This window comes from Amblyomma maculatum, chromosome 11 (assembly GCF_055883805.1).
Source record: "Amblyomma maculatum isolate TAMU_Amacu chromosome 11, ASM5588380v1, whole genome shotgun sequence".
NCBI lineage: Eukaryota > Metazoa > Arthropoda > Arachnida > Ixodida > Ixodidae > Amblyomma > Amblyomma maculatum.
Window position 1 is genome coordinate 90,810,252 of NC_139354.1, and position 25,024 is coordinate 90,835,275.

Sequence of the window (25,024 nt, forward strand, 5' to 3'; positions counted from 1 at the left end):
ATTATAATTGGTTTACAGTAATGGAAAGGCGCAGTATCTGTCACAATTTCTCCTACAAATGTGCGTTTGGACGGTGCACCATCGCGCCTGTCGCGTGGCGTTCCTTGGCGCGCGTTCAAGTGTGGCATTGCAGATGGCAGCAACGCCAGACAAGATTAGACTTCTGGTTGGCCGGTTCGAATTTGGCGGCTTGTGACGTCATTTCTCTGCGGACCAACAGGTGCGCCGCTCGCGCATGAAGCTTTTGTCGACTACAGTATGAGCCATTAACGGCTTTCGGCTTAAAATGTACCCCGACCACGTTTACCTACGTTGTTGGGAAGGGGTATACTTTTGAATATTTTACAAAGGACTTTAAAAAAGGAATTTCCATTAGACTTGCATGGTATTAGGTACTCGACAGTAGAGAATGAGGATGGGGCGCCATTTGACCTTATTATGCTAATGGCCCTCCACTGTATTTGGCGCTCGAGAATGGCAGGATATCATTGCGATCCTGACGCACGGCCAGCACGGAGCTATTTTCGGGAAGGCATGAATAGATATTTAGAAATTCAGAAACTTGCTCCTGAAGCTCCCGAGTGGCTCGGAAGATTGGAGCCATTAGTGACCCTAAGAGAATTTTAGCATGACGACGCCACAACCCACCTGGATGATTGTTGTATTAATGAATGCTCATTGTGCCCTGTAAGTGGTTTTGTGTATTGTGCCGAAGTCAGGCAATAAAGAAAAAAGAAAAAAAAAAGCCGGGGTAGCGCAGTGATTAGGGCGCTCGTCTACTCATTGGATCGAATCCCGGCAGCGACGGCCGCCTTTCGATGGAGGCGAAAAGCAAGGCGCCAGTGTGTTGTGCGATGCCAGGGCACGTTAAAGAACCCCAGGTGGTCGCAATTTCAGCATTCTTCCATTACGGCGTCTCCCACATCCTGAGTTACTTTGGAGCATTGAACCGGAAAAGCAGACCAAACCAAATTAAATGCACAGGCCTAGTACCGCCCCTCTTTCACCTTGCTGTTTTTAATGTATATTATAAATTCTATCATGTAGAAATAAGTGTGGGATATTTCTTTTTCTTTAAATGGTGCAATATTCCTGATGTTTTAACCGTGGGCGCAGCCGTGAAGGGGGAAGGGTTCTGTGTCAGAGCGCCTCCCGAAAATTTCTGAGCGATTGATCTCCCCTCCCCGCCTCCTATCCACCTTTATTTCCCCACTTCTTTTTCAACCGGTTGCGTATAACAGCCCCAGAAAAATATTTACAGCTACGCCATTATTTATGACTCCAAGTGGTGAGCATTAAAATGTAGAGCTCCACTCTGTCATGCGCACAACGGTGAAAATTTTGGTGCTAAATAGCGTCCAATCATATCTAGACTTAGAGCGTAGAAATGACATTTGTTACAGTGATATATGAACGTGGGCTTCGTGATGTGCAACATCGTGACAGTAGTGAAGAAATTAAAGGAACCGAGAAAGAAGGTACGACGCATACACAGCTCAAACTACAAGTACCGTACTCTAATCTACCTCCATCTCTACCCAACCTATAGGTCTAGCGTATACAATTGACCTACCTCTTGCTTTGTCTCCCAAATCGAAGCCCACCTTCAGTTTCTCTTTGCTCACGTCAAGTACTGCGCTGGATTCATAGACAGCGCTCACGTTTGCCTTATCTCTAGGGACGTGTTCCGCAAATAGTTTTCTCTACGACCGCTGCCTCCGCAAGTTCGGCAAGCGGTGGGCGCCCACCCAGCCTGCTGAGCTGTCCAGACTACCAGACGCCGTATACAGGGATCCAGGAAGGAACAGCAATACCCGACTATGGGGAGCGTTGCGCACCCAGACGAAACAGTGGTATTTCATGCGGGGCTTCGGATGGTATAAAAGATAACAAACTGTGAGAGCGGCGGCGATGGGAGCGTGGCCGTGACTTCTGAGAAACGGTGCCAGGAGGTCGCGTTTTGCCCGCTTGTGAACCTACTACGCCGCGCACTTTCACTCTCACGATGATCGCTGCGGGGGAGAGTTCGTTGACCGGCGTGGGGGGGGGGGGGGGGGGGGGGGCGTAGGTGGGGAGCGTGCTTTGTTGCTGTTGAAGTTGAGGGCTAGGAGGTTATCAGTCGACAGTGACACCCGGCGCAGCAGTCTTCGTGACGCGTTCACAGCTGCAGAGTGTCGTCGAGGCCGAGGAAACTTTCGCGTTGCCTCTGAGAAGGCCACGATATACGAGGAGCTCTGCGGGCTTTCGAGTTCAGCATTGTTATTTCAGCCGATGTGGACAGGGGGCTTGCGTGCTGTTCGTTGTGGGCGGTCCCATCGTTTTCGGTCTCGGCGCCGCGTTGTCTCTTTTTAGTGACGGCGTTTCAAGCCTATATGACAGGAACAACGCGGGCGCATGTGCGAATACTTTTCGCGTGCAGCCATCGCTAAAGCGCAATTTGACAAAAGCAGCTTGCGTCACGATTCCTGCAAGAAAACGTGACGTCTTGCCAGTCGCGGCGATACGTCAGCTTTCAGCTCAGAAAATTACCTTTTTATTCTGTGGCTGCTTTTTTTGTGTGAGCACTGGCAGGGACAGAAAAGGAAAACGCCTCGTGATCGTCGTGTCTCGTGCATTTTATTATTTTGGACAAGTTAGCTTTACGCTCAGCTGTAATCACATCAAGATAGGGATGAAGTTATCTAGTGCATTATATGTCCATAGGTGGAGACCCGAATGCAAGAAAAGTTGCATGGCAGCAGGCTTAATAATGTCTGCCGAAAGTGTTAAGCTCAGAATTCATGAACTCAACTATGATTTAACCTTCAATGCCATAATCTTTGACGTTTTGTAGAGCTTACATTATGATGTGTCTTTGGGATAACCTTTGCTGTGAATGGCCTCTGCAGCCTACGCTTGCACCCAACCAGGGTTCTCGTTAATGGTATGGGGTTAAGTATTTGTAAAGGCCCGTTCAGAACGATATAATTCTCTTCTTACACGGGTGTTTTCAAAGGCAGTTCAGCTGGCGATCTGTTGAACTGAATAGCAGTTAGCGATGTTACTCGGCAGCTCCAATTGCGGTTGAGATAATAGGTCAGCGGTCGCAGTTCAACCGGTCAGTTGACAGGATGAATGGGGGCGCGCTGCAACAGCCGAATCAGTGGCACTTCCAATTGTTACGTGTTTTAAAATCACACGGAAGGTGGCTTTCCTAGCCAGCATAAGTCCCAGACCGGAACTTTAACTATTCATATGAGTACTAACGCTCAAGCACACGAAGCGGCACCCAAAAGACGACACCCAAACGGTGATGCCAAATGCGCCTGAAATGGACTGTTTTGGTTCTGTGCCGCATTCAGTTGTGGCGTACTCGAAGCAGGAAAGGCGGCTAAAAATTAAGTAACGTAATACATGAATATTTGTTTCAATGTTGAAATAATGAAAACAGGCACTAAATTCAGCCATAAATTGATCGCGCGTGGCGATATTACGTGATTCAGTGACTCAACTGAGCTTCGCGATAAGCTGCGTGCAAAGCAGCCCCGATGAGTTCATCGCCAGCTTGAGAAGCGGAACTTTCATTCAACTGTACGGCAGCTAAACTGCCAGTGCAACAAGGTTAGACAACCGACCGCGTTTGCCGTACACGCACGTAAACCTGCTCAGGGGAATAAAGTAAAGTGAACTTGACAGGTACCCAAGTATAGGTGGCAGTGCGTTTTATTTGGCGAAAAGAAAAGAAAAAAAAAACCGGACTACTTGATGAAGAAAAGCAGAAGAGAAAATGTGTTACACTTTAGCCTTTCATGGCTAAACCTTTGAACGTAGTCAAGAGAAGGGCGTGCTTCTGAAGTGGTCAATGTACTTTTGATTTCGCTTTTTCTTGCACCACAGTGTGAATGGTTTGAGAAATGGCAGCTTAATGCGCAGACCAAGGAAGAAAGCATGCGCGAATCCCAGAGAGCTTCGACATGGAAGGGAACAAGGGAATAGAAAAAAAAAAGTGGAAGATAAAATTAGCGGCACGTGTTACAGGTACAATCTGGTGCATAGAGATAGACTTGTGAAATATGTTCACTATAAATAAGTTTAACAGTACTACCCTGCCTTTATGTCAGTGACAAAGGCAGCGCAAGAAAAGAACAATATGCGGCAGCATTCGGCTTTATTGAGCAAGCTCCTGTTATCTTGTAACTGACCATAAATCTGTACCTTGCCCTGACCGCAGTTCGCCTGGTTTCGGGTCATTATGTTACACTCATCAGTAATTGTTATGTCAATGACAAGAATAGTAGGCATTGAGATTCGTTTACTCCTTCCCCTCACGAAGGAAATTCATTTCTACTTGCAGCACCTTAACATTTTTCGTCTGCGGCACCAAGTGTCTAAAGCAGCGGGACAAATATGAATGATGTGTTTTCGCCAGCTTTGGTTATCGATGCCAGCGGCATGCAGCATCTGCCTCCAGGAAGGGAGGCCATTCTCCGAGATAACAGTACCCCTTTTGCCAAAACCAGTGAGGCGTGAACTGCAAACTCTGCATGTGGGGGGATACAAAGCGGTAGCTCTTGTCAGTCGCAGGCAACAACCTCCCCAACCCCATACACAAGGGTCACGAGACAGAGCGCATGAAGGCGCACTGCAGCGCAGCGCTCAATCACCTGTAAAGGAACAAATCGGCGCAACTGAAAACATCTTTCTGTGCCGGCAGCAGAACCGTTAGATGGCACTGACACCTAGCAGTAGCAGTTGCAGGTGTTCATCCAGGGGGAATTGGAAGCTTAGAAGCATATTGTGAAAATATCTCGAACCACACCGCTCTTTTGTCCGTCACCTCGGCAGAAGGGTCCAATTCGTCACAGAAATTTTCCACATAGGGGAGGAACTATTCATCAACATGGAACACCGTAGGCCCCCTTCCGTTTCTACGCTTATGCAGCGTCTCCATCCCTTCCTTGGTTCTTCTTTATATGGGCGCCGTTATTTTGGGTTCGCCTCAAGGTTCGGCGTTTACGCGTTATAATTGTCAGAATCCGGATTAAGGGAAGGGTACCTCTCTTCCATGGAAAGTAGGTATTAGGCTCCGCCATCACAGCAGTAGAATAGGAGAGAGGACACATTGTCGCGGAGTCGTTCCCTTATATTCCATAGACCAGAGCTCTCGGAACTCTACATTTCGCATCGCATTCCGAAATCACTGCAACCTCGTCGAGTGACGCACACGGCGTCTCTGCTTTTTTGCGTTTTAATTTCTTTTTTTCAGCCTCCCCATGGTAGCTTTCATTTTTTTTTTGCAGCACCAGCGGCTTCACAGCAGTTTTATAAACATAACAATGCCCTTGATAAAAGTTGGTATGCCGTTGTAAACTAAGATATGTCAAACCGCTTTGATTCAGTCCATGCCATGCTTTAAGATCTTCAGATGATTGCAGTCACACCCTACCATTAAAATATCAGCAAAGACGGCATAGCAGAAACAAAGGTTTCACTGAACGGTAGTCTCCATCGGCCAAAGATATGTAACTTAGGTGCAGCACCGGAAGCAGTACAAAAGTAACTTATCTTGGTCTGTAGCTGTAACGTTTGATTGTTGCAGACTTTAACTGTGAGCAATAAAAGGGACCCACTGTGGTTTCTCTAGAGATCTATAATAAGCATCGGAAGAAAAACTGTGTAAATTAGAAGAATGACAGAAGGAATACACATATATGATATATATATATATATATATATATATATATATATATATATTCACACACACACACACACACACACACACACACACACACACACACACACACACACACACACACACACACACACACACACACACACACACACACACACACACACACACACACACACACACACACACACACACACACACACACACACACACACACACACACACACACACACACACACACACACACACACACACACACACACACACACACACACACACACACACACACACACACACACACACACACACACACACACACACACACACACACACACACGCACACACACACACACACACACACGCACGCACGCACGCACGCACGCACGCACACACACACACACACACACACACACACACACACACATATATATATATATATATATATATATATATATATATATATATATATATATATATATATGTATATATGTGCCGCACAAAGACGGCGCCTGACCTGTGCTCTAACATCCTCTGTGCAATATACATATATATATATATATATATATATATATATATATATATATATATATATATATATATATATATATATATATATATATATGTGTATGCACATATGTATATTGCACAGAGGGTGTTAGAACACAGGTCACGCGCCGTCTTAGGGCGGCACAATTGTTTTTCAGGAGTAGCGCTGTTTCAGTATTACATACAGTCGCTTTTGGTGAGTCCACAAAATTGACCTCTGCTCAAGGAACTCTGTTGAGCCAAGTGGCGATCGTATCTAAGCATCAGTGGCGTATCCAGAAATTTTTTTCGAGGGGGGCTGACGTTGCTGCTCAGCCCCCTCCGTATCGAGATACCTGTCACCAACCTGTCACCTCTCAACTGCGCCATAAATTCTGCATGCCGGGATGCAAAGATTGCACTACCGTCCGGGGCTTTCGTTCCATCGAGTATCCTGCGCATGTATTGTGTCAGACGAAAATCAATAAATTTAACATGCAGAACTGAAAATTCATCACAGCCAGTTTTCCAACCATACAAATAACACTAGTTCGAATACGTAGTCTTCCTGACGGACCCACAGATGTCTGCAGTCTCTCCAGTGTGCTTATAACTTTGATTGTAATGCAGCATCTGCACTCTAACAAACTGCATGAAGTGTTACGAACAGACGAGGACTCCGAGCAGACCACTTCTTAGAGACCTTCTACCGGAGCATACATAGCGGTTAAAAACACCGAGATTGAGTGCGAACAAAAGGTCCGGGAGGGGCAACACAGTGTGGTGTCAGAAGATCGAGTTTGGCCTGCGGAGGCTTCTCATGTGGCGTCACGCTCCCTCCTGAATTTTATTTTTTTCTTCACGCATTCCATCTCTGCGTGCTTTGTCAGCTTCTCTGATAGTATGACTTGTCTCCTTTGTATGGTCCAATGAACGGTTTCAGAAAACTAAATGCACCTTTCTATTATTTTATTCCCGCCGAAATCTCTTTTTGAGCGTGAAAAAGACATACTGGAGACCAATTCCAGATTGATTTCCGGCTCTGGTGGTTGTTTTGGTCTGCGGTGTATGACAGTACAAAAAAATTTCGTGGGGGGGCTGAAGCCCCATAAGCCCTCCACCTGGCTACGCCCCTGCTAAGCATAGGCCACAACAATCCCAGTCTTCACCAGCGATCTTTCAATTCCTAGGAATAATATGGCGGCACTTAGTGTTCAGCAGGGTCAGTGGGGTTTGAGAAGAGGGTGTAAGATAGAGTGTGATTACTATTATTATTTTCTTGGTGGGCGGCAGAAGGGGGAAGGGGGGGGGGGGGAGGTTGGCCTCATTTTAACTTGAGGCTATCACGTCGGTGTTTAGTAAATTTTAAATGTGTATACATCGAAGAGGCAAGTCCACAATTTTATACCTCCTTTCTTTTCACTATTTCGTTTGTCTTTTTGTAGTCTGTAGAACGCAGCTGAACAAAACTATTACTGTCATGAAAACTGCTGAAGACAGAGCGCCGGGTTTAGCTCGAGGGTTTACCTTAAATTCATTCGACATCCTAGCTTGATGATCTTGCGAATATTTTTACTTCATAGACGTTTTCAAAAGTCACTAATATGAGGACTGAACCTAATTCAATATGCATTTATATAAAACCAATACCCTTGCACTTTACGTAATGAGAGGGTGCCAGGTAGATTTTAGGTTTGATGAAGCTGCAAGGTTGAATACCCAACCTGGTGTCGAGACTAACCAAAAGAGCAACATCAATGCAATAACTCCAGCATGAAGCTACACAAAGTGCGGAGCAAGACTGAAGAATCAGGAAGGCTGTTGCATAATAATGAAGGAAGCGACTAAGTAGCTAACTGACCGAACGGAAAGTATGACAGTGAAAGTATCTTCTTTTTTCCTGTCACGGGTGATCTCGCAGTTCGCTAGTTTCCATCGTTACAGAAAGTTTGTGCATTCCAGTACCTGTGCAAGCTTGAGGGAGAGATGCCGGCAAATGTTTCTTGGTAAAGTCGACAATTCAACTCTTGCGTACGAAAGGGTACAGATAAGTGACCATAGCACCTTGGCAGCATGCAATGGTCACCCCCGTCGTCTTGACGCTATTCCAATCTTGAAAATATTATTTGCAACATTTGTTGAAAGAAATGTTCACTGTAAATAAAAGAGTTCACTAAGGGCGCAGAATTTAGCACCCTTAGTTGGGTGTCTATTTCTTGGTAGCATAACCTGCTGTTGGGTTAGCAGTGATTCATTTTATGTTATCTTGTGCTTCCTAGTCGCTTTTTAATTGGGAAATAGGATTTCATCTCTAGAATAAGATTATATCTAGAAGTTTTGTGTTGGTACGAAACCAACAACAAGGAATTGCTGCCCATAAATAAACTGTTTACAACAAAACGTTTCCTCAATTGCATAGTTTTGATTGAGGCATGGTTGTTACTGCTCTTAAGAGAGCAGCAGTAGATAAATTCGTATACATGCGGAAGGTCAGTTCTTCTATCGCGAAAATTTTAAATTTCAAGCCAAGTCACTTTGTTCCTTTTATCACAATATAAAGCAATTTCTAAGCTCAGGAAAAATTCTAGAGGCATATTTTTAGGCCAAATCCTTATGTGGCTGATAAGCAACATCCGCACACTGCGCCCTCAGTAAGTGTCAACACATATATACCGGTTAATTTCTTATTACAAATATAAAACAATTGTTTTTTTTTTCCGCGTTCAGGATTGAGTCACACCATTTCTATTCCGGTTTAGCATCCATTTGGTAGTTAAGTTGGATGCTAGTTTGCGAGAAGGGTTCAAACAGCATTTATACCTGCAGCTCTAACGCATGATTTGTAAAAGAGGTGTCCAAGTGAGACAGACATTACACTTTTTTTTTCTCATAACCAAACAGCTTTCAATTCGTGGACAGCACATATTATGAAAATCTGTGCAGTTTCCTCAATGCTAAACCACCCAGGAAAAAAGTGCAAATCGCGGGAAATTGTGCTTTCGCTCGCATTTGTGCTTAAATTAATTAAGGCTATCAATTTGACATATATCTAAATTAAGGAACATTAATAACGCCAACTGTACATATATCTAAAGAAAGCATCTTCCATGCTCCGTCGTTGTATACCATTGCTCGCTGTAAACCGTCTGTTGCTGAAGGCTTGTGTCTCGCGTCTCTATGAGTTCGATTAGTTCCATGGCATAAACGTGAATACAAATCGATAGCTCGGTGGGATAGTTGGTGATACATTTGACAAAGAAATACCATAGCTCAGAACGACGACGAAGGGTAAAAAAACACATGACAAGTGCATACGCGCTGGGAACGTGATACTCTGATCCAAACCGTCGGCTCAAATATTACAGGCCGCTGTTAGAATATTTTTGCTTCCACTGCCGCGTTTTTAAACCGCCTTTTTGGTGTGTACATTGCAGTAAAAATAGGGCCTCGATACTTCACAAATGAGTAGTATTGTTTCTGAGTTTATGGGATGCGGTCATTATTCTACGAAGTAAAGCGCGCGGTCGCTTAGCTCTCTTTTTCCCAGGATGGCGAGCCAGTTTCATTAGGGAATCATGTGTCAGACAAAGAAATACCGCCGCCAATCATTGCGAGCTGTCATGCCACTTTTGTTTTATGTTCTCGGGCACCTAATCTTTTTGGTTGGTTTAGTTTGTAGGGTTTAACGTCCCAAAGCGACTCAGGCTATGAGAGACGCCGTAGTGAGGACTCCGAAAGTTTCGACCACCTGGGGTCCTTTAACGTGCACTGACATCGCACAGCACACGGGCACCTTGCTTTTCGCCTCCATCTAAAAGCGGCCGCCGAGGCCGGGATGCGATCCCGCGTCCTTGGGCACAGTAGTCGAGCGCCGTAACCACTGCGCCACCTCTGGCGGGGTCCTAATATCTTTGGAGCACTGACAAACAGTTAGATTTCCGGGAAATATCTCGATACTCTTGGAAAGAGGACAGACAATGTGCACAAAGAACAGCATGGCATGAAAAGGACGATCTGGTTCATATTCGTTCAATACAATTCTGCTTTAGTGTTCCAGGTTTCGAATGGAAGACTGATTTGTTACTATGCTGTCTTTTCGCTACTCTAGTACACGCCCTTGCTCTAGCATTGGAGAGTACGCATTGAAAAAGAAAATTAGCGGATAAATATCCTTTTTCAATCTATGAAACTACTTTCACTACATTACGCTGATGTTGCCGGCATTTTCAGATAAGCATCTCGAACAAAGTCCACAGACATCGTATTCACCATATTGATCTCAGTCCGAGCTCTAAACAAAAAATTTTTCGAATGAAGTAGTCGGAGTTGCCACTGTATAGTGTCCTCATGTGTGTTCTGCCGTTTGATTAACACTATTTCTCAATAAATTCCCGGGTGATGAGCTGCCTAAATATACAACATTTCCTTCTCTGTTTTCGTGAAACATTGTTTGTAGTTAACGTAGAAAGACGGGCTAGTTGGTCTTGATAAGTAGAATGCATATTTTGGCAGCGTAAAATTAAAGACAGGACTAAAGGAGAAAGACAAGGGACAAACGCTGAACTTCAACTGAAAGTTTAATGGACGTAAAATCAATATATACAAAAAATTTTCAACGCCATCACTTGAGCGCATGCTCCCAAACCTTCGCCTCTGCATTATCGAACAGATTAGAGCCTCATCACCTATGGCCACGTGTCATTCTCCACTTTAAAAATTCCAGCTCTTTGGGTGATAACACAACCGAGCTACTGCTAACACAATTATCACCTTGATTGTGAATCTCAAGGGCCTCAAATATCTCCCTGCTCAACTGCTGCTTGAAGCTGCGCAGCACCCGTGTGTCGCTCAACGCAGGGGTGCATGATGGACTGGTAGGGCTAGGGCAACGGCTGCAGTGCAAGGCTAAATGACTGCTCTTTTCAAGGGATCCTACTGCTCTTCGGTGCTCTCGCAATCTGTCGTTTATGCACCTGCCCGTCTGTCCGACGTAGGTTTTTCCACATGACAGAGGAATCTTGTAGACTACCCCCGTTCTACAGGGGACGAAGCAGGTGTCATGCTTCTTCGTGCATGCATCAATGCCACTGTTTTGCCCATTCACTTTAGGGCAAAGCCGCGACAACTTTTCAGGAGCAGAGAAGACGACAGGGACGCCGCACTTCCCTGCAACCTTCTTCAGACGGTGGGAGAAACCTTGAATGTAAGAAGTTGATTTGAAAAAAAAAAAAAAAAAAGTCAAAAATATCTCTGAGGAATATTCGTAATTTGTTTCCTGGGTCTTGCCAAGCGCAAAACGTGATTCAGTATTTTTTTGTTACACTCGCTAATTAAGACTAGAAAACAAATAATTTGGTGTCGTGATGTGATTCATTGTCTTCGAAAATTTTATTTAGCCGGTTGTTCCTTTTGTTGGTTTGTGTCGTGCCATTTCAGAGAGATACCATTCTTTGAGCTTATCACTAAGTGTTTATCGACGGTTATCGGCGCTGCTTCTCTACTTTTGCGAAAAGCAGCAAGTAAGGCGCAAGTGCAACGAAGCACAAACCCATCGCTTCCACACGAACAGGCCGTTTCTTGTACGCCGTGGCGACCACGAAATGGTACCGGATTTCATTTCGCACGCATTTTCCTTAAAGGCTGCCGGTGAAAGCGAAGGCACGGGAGATAACGATGCCGGCAGCGTCTACTGCGAGTAAGTAAGGGCAAAAGCGTGGCGAGAAAAAGAGAAATAGGGCCAGGTTCCCAACAGCAATTTCTAGCCGACCGCATTGCCGCGCGCCCAGGCCATACACAGAAGAATGAACTTTATATATTGTATGGCATGTGGATTAGAGCAAATTATGCACCAAATAGATACATCTGGGTGGCGCTAACATGGGAAATGGGGGGTTTTACACGGCCTTATTGACCTCGGGTGAGAGAAAATGCACTGGTCACTGAATGGAAGAAACGTTCCCGACGCATATCACCCTTGGCGATTGGCTGCTGTGGTCGTGCATCAAATTGATGATTTGTCCTGAGCATCAGACTCTGATTTTATGCTCACGCCTAAAACATATATTAGAATATTTTTTTAGTGCAGGCGGCATCAAATCTTTACGAGACACAAACATGCAAAAAAATTGAAAACTTGCCAGGAGTAGCCTAAAAGCAACCGTTTTAAATTGGTTGCAAGTGTGGCTAGATGAGCTTTTTGTACCTGCTGGTATTAACATCTTCGAAGGCGGTCGTTTAATACCATAGCAAGCGTGGTGAACCCAGCAATGCTACAATAGGTAGATCTTTACTATCAACAGAAAGCGCGCTAGTAACGTTCCAGAGCGTATAAATTAATTTGAATGTTTGTTTTGGTTTGGTTTGTGGGGTTTCACGTCCCAAAACGACTCAGGCTATGAGAGACGCCGTAGTGGAGGACTCCGGAAATTTCGACCACCTGGAGTTCTTAACGTGCGCTGGAATCGTACAGCACACGGGCGCCTTGCTTTTCGTCTCCGTGGAAAAGCGTTCGCCGAGGCCGGGATTCGATCCCGCGTCCTTGGGAACAGTAGTCAAACGCCGTAACCACTGCGCCACCCCGGTGGGGAAATTTGAATGTAGTATCCCGTTTGTCCGCCGTCTCGCCCGTCTGCGAATTCTCGCTTCGCAAGAGCGTTCAAAAGCTCGGTACGACAGCCGGCATAACCATGTGTCTTACGCTCCTTGAGATTTATTGTGGCTTTGGCGGCCTATCCGAAAGCGTGGTTTAGCCCAGAAAATGGCGCATTATGCTGGCCCTTATGTTGTGCTTGAACGCGTCAGTGAAGTGAACTACCAAATAGCACGGATGACAGCAAGTGGTCGTCGTTTAGTCAGAACCGAAGTTGCCCATGTCGCCCGGATGAAGCCGTGTCACTCTCGTGGAAATGAATAACTACCTCGCCCGGGGTCTTCGTCTACCTAAAGGAAAATATAACAGTCCTGAAGAAGATGAAGCTTACAGCACAAGTGAGGGAGAAAGACGTTGGAAAAAAGACTCTCGTGCCGAACGCGCTGCCGTTGACCAGCTGAGCTCCCTGCCCTATCGTCTTGTTGTTCAGCGCTCCGACGTCTTACCCCCGTCGTAACAATATTATAGAAGTGTCATAAAACGTACAATAAAGCTACAAAAGCAAGAGAAGCACAAATGTTCTTTGTTGTACTTCGTAATGTCAAGCTTCCTTTTCTACTATTTTCTCAGAGGCGTAGAAGAGGGATTCAGGTAGCAACAGGGTCCGAAACAAAGGGCTGATTGATAATGCCACCTAGCGTTGCCAGGTGGCGCATGACTGAGTGAAGAACGACGAAGTGTCGCTTGCGGGTTTTGCGTCTGTGCTGCTCACCGCTGTTGTATCGGAGCTAACCCCTTTGCTATTCTTTATATCCTCAATCACCTTGTACGTGACAATATCTTCCTGATAAAGCGTAACTTTTTCACCACGACTTTAGTAAGCCTCCTAGGTAACTTCACCCTAACTTCTGCGAAGGAGACCCAAACCATAAGAAGAAAGTCATCCATACTCGTCATTATTTCCTTCTCTCTGGTTTAACAACGAGGTTTGGTAAAATGTTTGTTTGGAGATATGCATACCACGAATCCTATAATTTTCACGTGCCGAAAACCAATTCGTCCTACATGATCATCTTTTTCCACTCGTCAGTTGTCTACACCTCTTTTAATTTGACTGTATCATCCTGGAAACACAAAATTAGTACTGTGATGAACAGCAATTTACCTGCGCTGCAGTCGTTTCCTTTTCTCTTTTCAGCACGTGCAAAATGATGTTTAACAGTCTATGGTACCACTTTAGGTAGTATAATTTAAGATCAAATTCTTCCTAAAAGAAAAATATCACCTTCTCGCTAGAGTAATGCCTTTTTCGGGAACTTAGTTTGTTCATCTGCCCTCTCTTAGTGAGCATCGAAGACAAAAACCTTTTAAAGTATGTCTCATAACTGCTCACAATATGATTCTTCAGCCAGGGTGTCGAAAGTCAGGAAATGTGAATAAACGGTTGAATTCATCGCACTATAATTGGCTCGATTGTAAGTATACATATTTCTTTTAGGATTTATTGAAACATAACATATTCATTTAGACTTTTATTGCGATAGCATTACTGCGCAAGGTTTCGAGTCGTTGCGTAGTCCAGGAGGAGGTCACGCTTGAAGAAGATGAAAAAGAACTCTCCATCACCGGTAGCTAATGCTTTCGCTCCACATTCGGTTCAGCAGCATTGAACCCTTCTCATTTATATGTGGGCGCTAGCTCACGCTCTCGCGTCATACTCTTAAAGGATGCATCTTAAGGGTCCCCAATAATGTAACACCTTACACTGATAGGGCGTGATAGGGGAATAATGTAGCAGGCAAAATAATCTTCCGCTGTTGCTATCGCAATTGAATATGGTTAACAAGAGGTAAGCCGCAATAAATTTTTTCTATATCTTTATTGTGGTCGCTAAGGTCCTGCGTACAGGGGCATTCGATTCAAAGTCAGGCATAGTATACACTGTAGCAAATCGTGTACGTGGCTTCTGCTGTTATTTCTTGCCGCTTCGAGCTCCTACTGAGGGAAATAGCATTGATGCATTATAGGAAGGAAATTGGAGTGCGTTACACCACCAATAGTATTTACGGATTCATGAACCACATAGTCAATATGTAATGTCTCTTCGCAAAAAAATATGGTCTCCATTGATTAGATCAAGAGATTCAAGGGGCTTTAGCGTTTTACTAGTAAAACGGTAAAAAGATCGGATAAAGAAACTCTTCCCATTTGAAAATATAAATGTATGGAAGCTATCTCAGCTGTGTCGTTTGAAAATTCAGTGGCGATGTTCGGAATAACTTTGGGCACACGTATAAAGAGCAGAACACATTTAGCACTGTACATGCTGTGAACTCTTATTCTTTTCTTTGTTTATTTTACTCCCGTGAACTCATATTCTGTGCTGAGACTATTAATTTTCACTATTGGCATTGCTGTCCTGACTGACCTCGTTTTTATTAGGTTTTCTGCGACGAGTGCGTAATTTACGGAAAACTTAATTGAACTCCGGTTAACTTCAGTCTGGCATTAACAAAATATCCGAGCTATGTAACGCCTGGAACATGCGCCTTAAATTATAAATGCAAAGAATTTCGAACTTCTCGGAGCAAACCTCCTGTGTCGAGTAACGTTTTGATTAGTAGAACGTAGGTATAATATGTCGAGGCGCACACATACTAGTTTCATTTTCAGCATGCCGGCAGCTGCTATGATTATCTAAAGCGTAATATATTTATGACTTCACTTTCCTTAGAACTGTTACTTTGCACATTACTTGTGCGCTAGAATATGGAACATGCATGCTAGGTGTGGAATCATCATTCAAACTTCTAAGTCCGTTCAAAATCGCAGCGCAAGATTCGCGCTTCGTAACTATTGGCGTTTTTCTAGTGTGTCGGAAATGAAACATATTTTGAACTTTCCCACTTTCTTTTTCTATGTAATGAATAATTTTTTGTCATTTATGTCCAACACAGGCAGTGAATGTAACTGCCAACCCCCGTCAGTATCAACAATCACCAAAATGGTTTTGTTCGAATCTGCCTTTGAAGGAAATATTTATTTCCAGTAATATGTGCTTTGCCGTCTTACTATTGTAGCTTTGTCTGTTCCTTGTACTGCGCATTCCTGTACGTTATACAAATAATTTTTGTTCGTGTATTCCGCTCCCTTCTAAAATAACCCATGAGTATCGAATGTAATAAATAAGCAGTAACATCGAATGACAGAATTTTTAAGGTATTAAGATGGTATTTTGTTTTCAACACAACTCGTTTGGAGGGGTGTGTACTCTGAGAAGAGTTGAATATCTTTTAATGAGAAAGAGTTAAAACTATATATAAAAATTTATTATGTGTGTAAAATGTAGGTACCTTGCCGTCTAAAAACGATTCGGTGCTTGTGCGAACTATCCAAACAAAGGTTTTTGTTTGCACTTCTGCCATCATGCACCGCGCTGGACCTTGGGAAATCAGCGCGAGTGTTAATTTGTGTAATGTATACCAAATAGGTTCCGAGGTCGGTATATGGTATTCATAAAAATAATTTTACTGGCCACATGTTACTATGCTGAAGAACACTTGGTCGTGATACATACAATTTTTGGAGATTGGCTCGGAACGTTGTAATTTGTGAATTACAAGTTTATAAAACCCCCATTGGTCGAGTCCTTGAAGTTTACTACTGATGGGTAGCAGGCGATGTTAGTACTATGCTAGTTACTATGGTGCAAAATTGTAAGGCTTCAGTAGCACAGTGAGAAATTTTTCTGAAACGGCCTTGGGGCAAATTATGAGCACAATGTATCTCGCACACATTAAAAGAAAAAGAGCAAGCAGGCATTTGTGCCCACCCCGTTCCCTTCGTGGCTATACCGCGGCTGTTCTTATGAATAATTTCCGTGCTGCTTCAAGTAGATGTATACCGGACGGAAAAACTGTTTTAACATTTACGCCTCGTAAAAAATTGCTCTATAGGGAGATGACCGCCTCACGCCGTAACTTGGTCCAGCCTGAGATTGCACGCTGGGGGTTTCAGCAGGAAGATTATTTATCGAAGTGCTCTTGAAATGTCAGACTAGGGTGAACAGAGAGAAATAATGCTATGACCCTTTTGCGTTGAGCAAGCTCTGTTCTAGCTCTCTGAGGATGCGTAGAGTGTACAAATCATGAAAAAGGGAGAGACAGCTAGTGTAGGACCACACTTCCAGTGTTAAAATGTAGGCCCTTTCAGTCTTGCCGAGTGAGTTCTATACGTGGCTGCGTGCGTAGCGTTCGCTATTTTTGGTACGTAGACTCAGACCGGGTGCTGCATTTTGAAGGCTGCCGACGAGTTCGGAAGCCGAACCTTGCAGACGTGAGCGCGTAGGCGCGCTGCGGGGCTTCTTCAGCCGAGCCCGTCCGACTGCGCCGATCGAAGTAGGCCGCGCTCCGACCAGGACGTAACGCCTTCAGTGAGAGTGCTTCCTCTTTCCTCCTGAAGGCCTTTGCCCGCTTTTTCACGGCCATTCCTTTGTAGCCCTCAAGCACTACCGCGTTCCTCCTGCCCCATCTGATAGCGTTTAGGCGGCCTCTTTTCTGTCGTGAATAGAACGCACGCTAACTTTGGAGCGGTTTCGTATCCAGGACTGTATGAGACACTTTCTCCGCAGTTCCTGGTGAGCCGTCTCTGGCGTCATCACCACCAGCAGCAGCATCAGCTAAGCCCACTGCAGTACAAAGGTCTCTCCCATATCTCTGCAACCAACCTGGTCCTATACCAGCCGCAGTCGCTTTATGCCTCCAAGCTTTGCGATCACATCTGCCGACGTGACTTTCTGCCGCCCCTTTCTACGCTAGCTTTCTCTTGCAATCCAGTGCGCTATTATTTATAGTGGTCTCGGTTCTCATGCCTTCGCATTACATACCCTGGTCATGCTCATTTATTCTTGATTTCATTTTGATAAGACTGTCAATAACCCACGCCAATTACGTGACTTCAGTCTCTTCCTACCTTTAAACGTGCATCGGGCATTTTTTTCCCCTTAGGTTGCGGCCTTGGCCTAAATTTAAACTTAACCTATTTGTTTCGCCTCCACATCTTAGCCAGAAAAAGTTCAAACTGTGTTGTGCAACGTTATCAGTAGTTGCTAGACATCTAAGGGTATCTGGAAATGGTTACAGGATTGGAAAAAAAAAAAGGTATGATATGCCCTACAACTGTCGCGATCACTTCTTTGCCTCTATGGTGAGCTAGAATGTAGCAAGTTTTATAAACGTCGAATTCCAATGGCAGATCGCGAGCGCTTGGTCGGATCTCACTCGGAGCGCATCGCTCCGGCGCAGATCCCTTACGGTATATTTGCAATAGGAGTGTGTTCACTTTCGCGGGAGCATGCGCTCGTGTGAACGTGAGCCAACCAGCGCGCAGAACGGGTTCTCGTGGCTCCGCGCTGCACCCCCTTCATTGGTAGCCACCGCCTACGGTCACCTTTGCTCTGATGCGAGCACATTTTGCGTTTCTGATTATTCATAAAGCGATAACTGCATGAGGCGACAATCCGCGGCGACACACCGCTCAACAGCATCCCGCGGTGGGCTGAGGGCCGCCAAAGCATTGCCGCTCGTGGCTGTGGCTCAGTTTCTGGGTTTTTAGAAAATTTCGCGTGCCGCCCGGCAGGTACTCGCGAGCCAGCCAATCGTAGAAGTAAAGCATGGGATAGTCCACTTCTGTTCCAGCTTCTTTTGCGAGTGAAGTTTATTTTCCTACTCCGGTTTTAGCGAAAAACCTGCAAACGTTGACTTCGTCTGATCCGTGCACATATGAGTGCATCGAGGCAGTTCAGTAAAAGTTTGGTAGGGTAATAAACCAAAACAAAAGTACTACTGTGGCTAGATATTGTTAATTTTCGAAAATAGCGGGAGAAACTCGCTTCTTGCAAGTCTGCATCGCAGTGTAACTTGGCGCACTACTCCGCAGTGCCTCCCAGAAACGCGATCTGTTAAAAGAATGTTTCACTGCTTTTATAATACTTCATGCGGTGTAGTGTCAAAAACAGGATTCTAGCGTAGCTATGTTCTCCTTGCCCGAGCGATGAAGCGGCGGTAACAGATCAACGCAGAAAACGCGCCGCTCTGCTGCCGAGTCCCGTCGCTTCGTGCCGTGTACACCAGCGGCAACGAAAGACGAGGTGCGTCGTCTCCGCGCGACGCACCTCGAAGGTTTGTCGCCTCATGCAGTTACCGCTTAATTGAACCTTGGATCGAAGCTAACATATGTCCTTGAAGCGGCAGAGGTGCCGTCTGAAGAAGCTGCCGACGCGGAGCTTGTAGCGCTACGGCATCTCAAGCTAATTGAATGCATGCTTTTCCTTATTGCGAAATCCAGGAACTTGCTCGTTATAATGGCAATAACGTAAAGAGTGCTTAGAAACACTGTTCTGATGCCAGTTGGGATGCGGAACGCTTTCGAGATCCGAATGCGAAAACAATATTCTTCCAATGTCTACGTTGTCCACTTCTCCTCTTTTTGTCTCGTCTTTTTGCGCACGTATATTACTGTCCATCATGATTCACCAACTCGCCCAATCAGCCGTTCTTCTACAGTCTACGTTGTCATGGCTGTCTCCGAGGTTTCGTCTTCTTGCTGTCGCCGAAGTGTGCAGGAACAACGTTGAGAATGATGCATACAGTTCACGTGACGTGCGTTGTAAGGTTAGCACGAAAGAAAAGCTTAGGACCGATAAGTTATTCCGTCTCAGCTGCAGCAGCTGCTTTTACGACCGGCACCCATTGCCCGTTTAAACAGCGGTGCTGTGACGGTTGCCCACTGCGACTAGCCCGATGCCGGTACCTACCGGCGGCGCCCGCTCTTTTCTGGCCTGTTCAATTTCGAGGCATCCCGCCGCGTGAGATTTTTCACTGCGAGGGTTTCACCGTAAAAGTTCGCTCCTTGGAGGTCGGCAAAAAGGCGCACCTTTCATGTCATCCTCGGACCACAGTGTAGCAACAAAAAAGTAAGGATGCGCCGCTGTTGGCAAGCAGCAGAAGCAGAAACAAGAGAAGCGGCATACGGGTTTCCGGCCAAATCCCCGATTTCAGCTGACCAAATGTGGCTACCTTTTGATGCCTGCCGCATTGTCCTCATTTTATAGCATCCCCTGCGAATTTATACGCGTGCGCTCATCCCGCCGTGCACTCACCCCCTCCCTTATAACTTAACTAGGCTGGAGGAGGTATCCCTTAGAAGGATAAGGGCTAGTGTGACCCTTACCGCTTCGGTCACGTGCCGATGGGACTATCGAGACATCGGACCGACCACCTGCCCGAAGTGTTCCACGCCGGCTGCAGAGGCGGATATTCGCCACCTACTGTGGACTTGTGCAGAGGCGAGGACGTCAAGGACATAGATTCTGGACATGGATGAGGCAGGAGGATTTCTCATAATGGCAGACAGACAACACTAAGAGAAAAAGCCTTCTCCAGTTTCTGGCAGAAAACGAGTTACACGACTTTCACTAGTATGCCTTATGGCAAGTTAGCGAAATAAAAAAAATATCGCTGCTACACGGAGTAATCCGTGATCCACACCTGACCTCAATCTGCCATTGAAACATACAACTCTCGCTCCCATTTTGCCATTGGTATACGACTGCCCCAAACGGAGCAGGAAAATAAGATCCAGATTCACTATTGGAATTCAACAAGCTTTTGTCGGTGGCATTTGCGCCACATTGTGTCGCGCTTCTAACACACGGGCTGCGCAGTTTGGGCCTCATGTTTTCGAATGGTTTTAAGACTGGCGCAAATTAACAACAGCAACGATATACATCTCTCAATCTACTCCGCAGATGGCGTATTGGGTGCAGGTGTCATGGGCGGTGTTTGGCATGGTGGGCGAAGCATTCGGGTACGGGTTTCGTAGTGCAGTGGGTCAGGTATTGTGTAAGGTCAGTTTGCCCTGTTTCTTTCATCGTCGACGAATTGTTGTGCGTCGAAACTGATCGATGTTTGTTCAACTTTCAAACGACATGTTTCAGCTAATTGAATTTCGCGTTTAGGCAGAAATATTTCTCCCCGCTCACTCGAATCCTCTAACTGTTGGTTGGGAGATTACGTCTAGCAGAACCATCTTGTACCTGTACGGTCGAAAGTAATATAAATAATACAAACTAAAAATATATCTACGTGATAGGAGAATCCCCCATCCAAGCATCGCAGCATGAGTAGCTCTCAACTGGCCACGTTTCGTAGAGCCTGAGAGTGGCTTTTGGGACAGGTATATTGAAAACCAGAAATTAAAAAAAAAAAACCATGCCGGATATTTATTGCGATCCAAAATAACTCCATTTATGCTTACCGCCTGTCTGTACGCTTCAAATGTTCGGTAGGATTTTAAGGTTTTCCTATTACAAACGACGCCAATACTAGTAACAAAGAAAATACATCCGAACTGCGCGCTGGCCGAACATTTTCGGTCATCATTGCAAATGCGAGTTGCTAATGAGTAGCAGAGAAGAGCAGCGCGCTTGTGCCTAATCTAAATATACCTAACATACGATCTGGGGCAAAAGCTGCACATCATCGGACAGCTCCACGACGCTTTGCAAAGACGCGGCAGAAACTGAGGACGCTTTTCCCCACAAAACTGGTTTTCTCTGAGTGCGCCCATGTACGCAGGCGCTTTCTTGAAATCACTTTATTTGCAGGTTACGGAAAAGCAACAAAGCCTGTCCATATACGTAGCCGCACTCGACAGCGATAGAGCATGCGTCGAAGCATTTAGCATTTAGAGCGGGGTAAGGTGGAAACAATGTTTCCTGAGAGAAACAAAAGTTACCAACGCAGTGAAGTCACTAACCGAGATCTCAAGACAATTTTATCCGTAGTTTTGTTTTTCTTTTCACCGCGTATTCAAAGTTGTCAATCCGTTTTTGAAAAAAAAAAAAAAAAAGGGAAATTACCCGTGTAGACAGCAAGGTGCCTGAGTGTCCAGGATTACCGCCTTCAGACGGACGTATATGTCCTATTTTATTTTGGTGGCGTTGGTAGATCCTTAGTATCTATTGAAATCGAATGAGTGTCACTGCAGCTAAAACAGCAGACTTGAGCGCTCTCGACAAATTTCGTTTTCTCACACTAAGAAGTCGTGGCACTTCTGTCGCCGCCAACAATGTTGGAAGCATGCACGACATCGCTATTCAGCTAGCGATTTCATTTTTATTACGGTAAAACAAAATTTTATTTCTTAATAACCACTGTTGAAATTCATTTCGCCCTTTCCAAGAAGCTGCATAGCGTTCAACAATTTTCAGGAAGCTTGAGTTTTTTTTACTTTTCACTGAATGTAATCATGGAATTGCGCTTGCGGGAGCGTTTTGAATGTGTTGTCTTTGATCGAAGGAAATTAGTAGACTGGGTGAATTTCGATGCAAAAGTAGGCGCGAGAGCGCTATTAAAACCACCTTTCATTGCATAATAATAATAATAATAATAATAATAATAATAATAATAATAATAATAATAATAATAATAATAATAATAATAATAATAATAATAATAATAATAATAATAATAATAATAATAATAATAATAATAATAATAATAATATTAATAATAATAATAATAATAATAATAATAATAATAATAATAATAATAATAATATATTTAAAATATATGTTAATAATAATAATTGGTTCGCAGGACGGAAAGGTGCAGTATCAGTCGCATTTGTTTCTGTGGACACCTAACCGCGCCATATGGGAAGGAAAGAAGGTGGGAGTGAAAGCGGAAAGAGAGAAAGGGGCGCCGTAGTAGGGGGCTACGGAGTCGACCACCTGGAGACCTTTAACGTGCACCGACATCGCGAAGGTGGAGGTGGTGAACAGTGGCAGTTCCTGGCCCTACGGGGCTGGGACGGTAGGTGAACGCCGCTTGCGGCGGGGGCTAGCCAGCCACCGAATTTTATCTGTTTTCGTGTTGAGAACGCTTGTAAGTGATGACAGTAGATACGGTGACATGTAGAGAAAGAATTTGAAGAACGGCCAAGCAATGAAATGGAAATATGGGTGTACAGCGCATTAGCGAATTACCTCCGCAGAGACTGTTTTTTAATTTTAGTCCGCACCTCAGCCCGCAAACGCTGGCTATATTCATTTGTAAAAGATGGTCACATTTAGCCTTGCCTGTTTTTTTTTTTTAATTGTTAAGAAGAGCATCGAATGACCCAAATGGGATCACGCGTTGCTGATATAATAATAATAATAATAATAATAATAATACTAACTGATTCACAGGAAGGGAAAGGCGCAGTATCTGTCACACTTGCTCTGTGGACTGACTGATTGATTTATAGGAAAGGAAAGGCGCGATAATTGTTTGTCTTCTTTTCTGTGAACACCTGACCGCGCCGTAAGGGAAGGAAGGAAGGTGGGAGTGAAAGTGGAAATAGAGAAAGAGGAGCTTTAGTGGAGGGCTACTGAGTAATTTCGACCACCTGGGGATCTTTAACCTGCGCTGACATCACACAGCACACGGACGCCTCTTCGTTTCACCTCCATCGAAACGCAGCCGCCAAGGCCGGATTCGAACCCGGGAACTCCGGCACAGTAGTCGGGCGTATTACCACTGCATCACCCCGGCGGGGCTTGCTGATATGGTTTGATGGCATTCTTCCTGCCTTTTGCCTCGCTAGTGTTTCCTATCATTTATGTTTGTTTGTTATCTGTACTGACGCATCGAATGAATAAAAAGCATGGCTGGCTGTAATAATTTTTCTATGTCGTCTAAATAAAAACTAGACCAACTATTATCCTCTATGAGAATCTTGCCACCAGAAAAGCGCAAAAAGTAGCAAATACCTAGCGGTTGGTAGCCACACTGAGGCTTATAATACAATTCGATCACCCCACCCCCCTCCCCTTCCGTTTTTCACTCTGCACATTTCTTGTCTCTATTGTTTTAAAATTAAAAAGCTATTCAAAATACCAGCCACTCTGAGGTAGACATACAATTCCATAAAATGATTTTGATTCCAAGGTCTGCTTACACTTGCGAAGCAACGGTATTTTCTCTTCTTTGCTCCAATCTGGGCGTCAATCTTGTCGACATATTGTTTTTCACCCGCCGCGATGGCTCATAAAGAAGGGGAGAGGGATGGGTTACACGACTGCTTTTCCCAAGAATACGGGTTCGATCCCGTCCATGCCAGATATTTTTGATGGAACTGAAGAGCATGCCGTTCGTGCACTGTGAGACAGCAATGCACGTTGCAAAAATCCCATCTGGCCGCGTTTCCTGGACCGTTCTCCTACGCCATCCCTCAAAAACTAGTTTGAGCCGCTTTGGAGGCTGACCATATAAACCATAAACTGAATCCATCGTTCGCAATTGTACAAGCGTTGACGTATACACGTGGCACTTGTTCGCAGGAGAACAACCAGTCGGTGGCTGACGAGATCAAGCTGGAGACGGGCGTCTCAGCGCACGCCTACCAGTGCGACGTGTCCGACGAGACCAAAGTGCGCGAACTGTCGCGGCGAGTCGCGGAGGAAGTGGGCCCCGTTGACGTCCTGGTGAACAACGCCGCCGTCACCCAGTGCCAGCCGCTACTCACACTCAAGCCGGACCAGATACGTCGCACCCTGGACGTGAACGTGCTGTCCCACTTCTGGGTGCGTTGCTGTCGCTATGGTCCCCTTAAAGGAGAGTTGGCACATTTTTATTATTCTTTCTTTTGTTTAGCTATTAATTGTGTATCTTCACGATGACACTTTGGAACTAAAACTGTCCACCCCTTTTGAAATAATTTCTCCAAGACCATTTTTCTAGACATTGCGCCCGAGAAGAGCTTAGCATCATGTCGGAGATACATTGCCCCTTTAGAAAGTAGGTGGCTATCCAACAGATCTCGGGATAGAAACCAGCACCTCCCAAATGTTGGGTGAACGTTCTCAATCTGAATAATTTTTGTCCCGTGAATTCGTGTTCTTGACATCCATGAGATATTCAATTCAACTTATGATCAACTCAAGAATAAAAGACCAGTCTTGTCAGCCTCCTGATTGCTTGAAAAAAAAAAAAGTGACAGCGGAGCGTTTTCGCAAAATGTAATTAACGCTGGAAACATTATGCAGTTTTTTCACACCTTTCATATACAGTTGCCAAAGTGACAATGAGTTGGATGCTCTCCGCAAAGGTCCTAATTCGCAATTTTGATATGCCCCAGCGCTGATGGACTGAACTTTTCCATCTCAAATAAACGTGTAGAAAACACTCATGCCAACG

At 44.9% G+C, this 25,024-nt stretch overlaps 1 protein-coding gene across 1 annotated transcript in view; it reads left to right on the forward strand.

The window, feature by feature from the left end:
* Ldsdh1 (Lipid droplet subset dehydrogenase 1) overlaps positions 1-25,024 on the forward strand; it is a 69,698-nt gene that overhangs the window by 30,534 nt on the left and 14,140 nt on the right. The window contains exon 2 of the mRNA XM_084583159.1: positions 24,169-24,411. Within this exon, the coding sequence (XP_084439285.1) occupies positions 24,169-24,411 (243 nt within the window). The remainder of the gene's footprint in view (positions 1-24,168; positions 24,412-25,024) is intronic.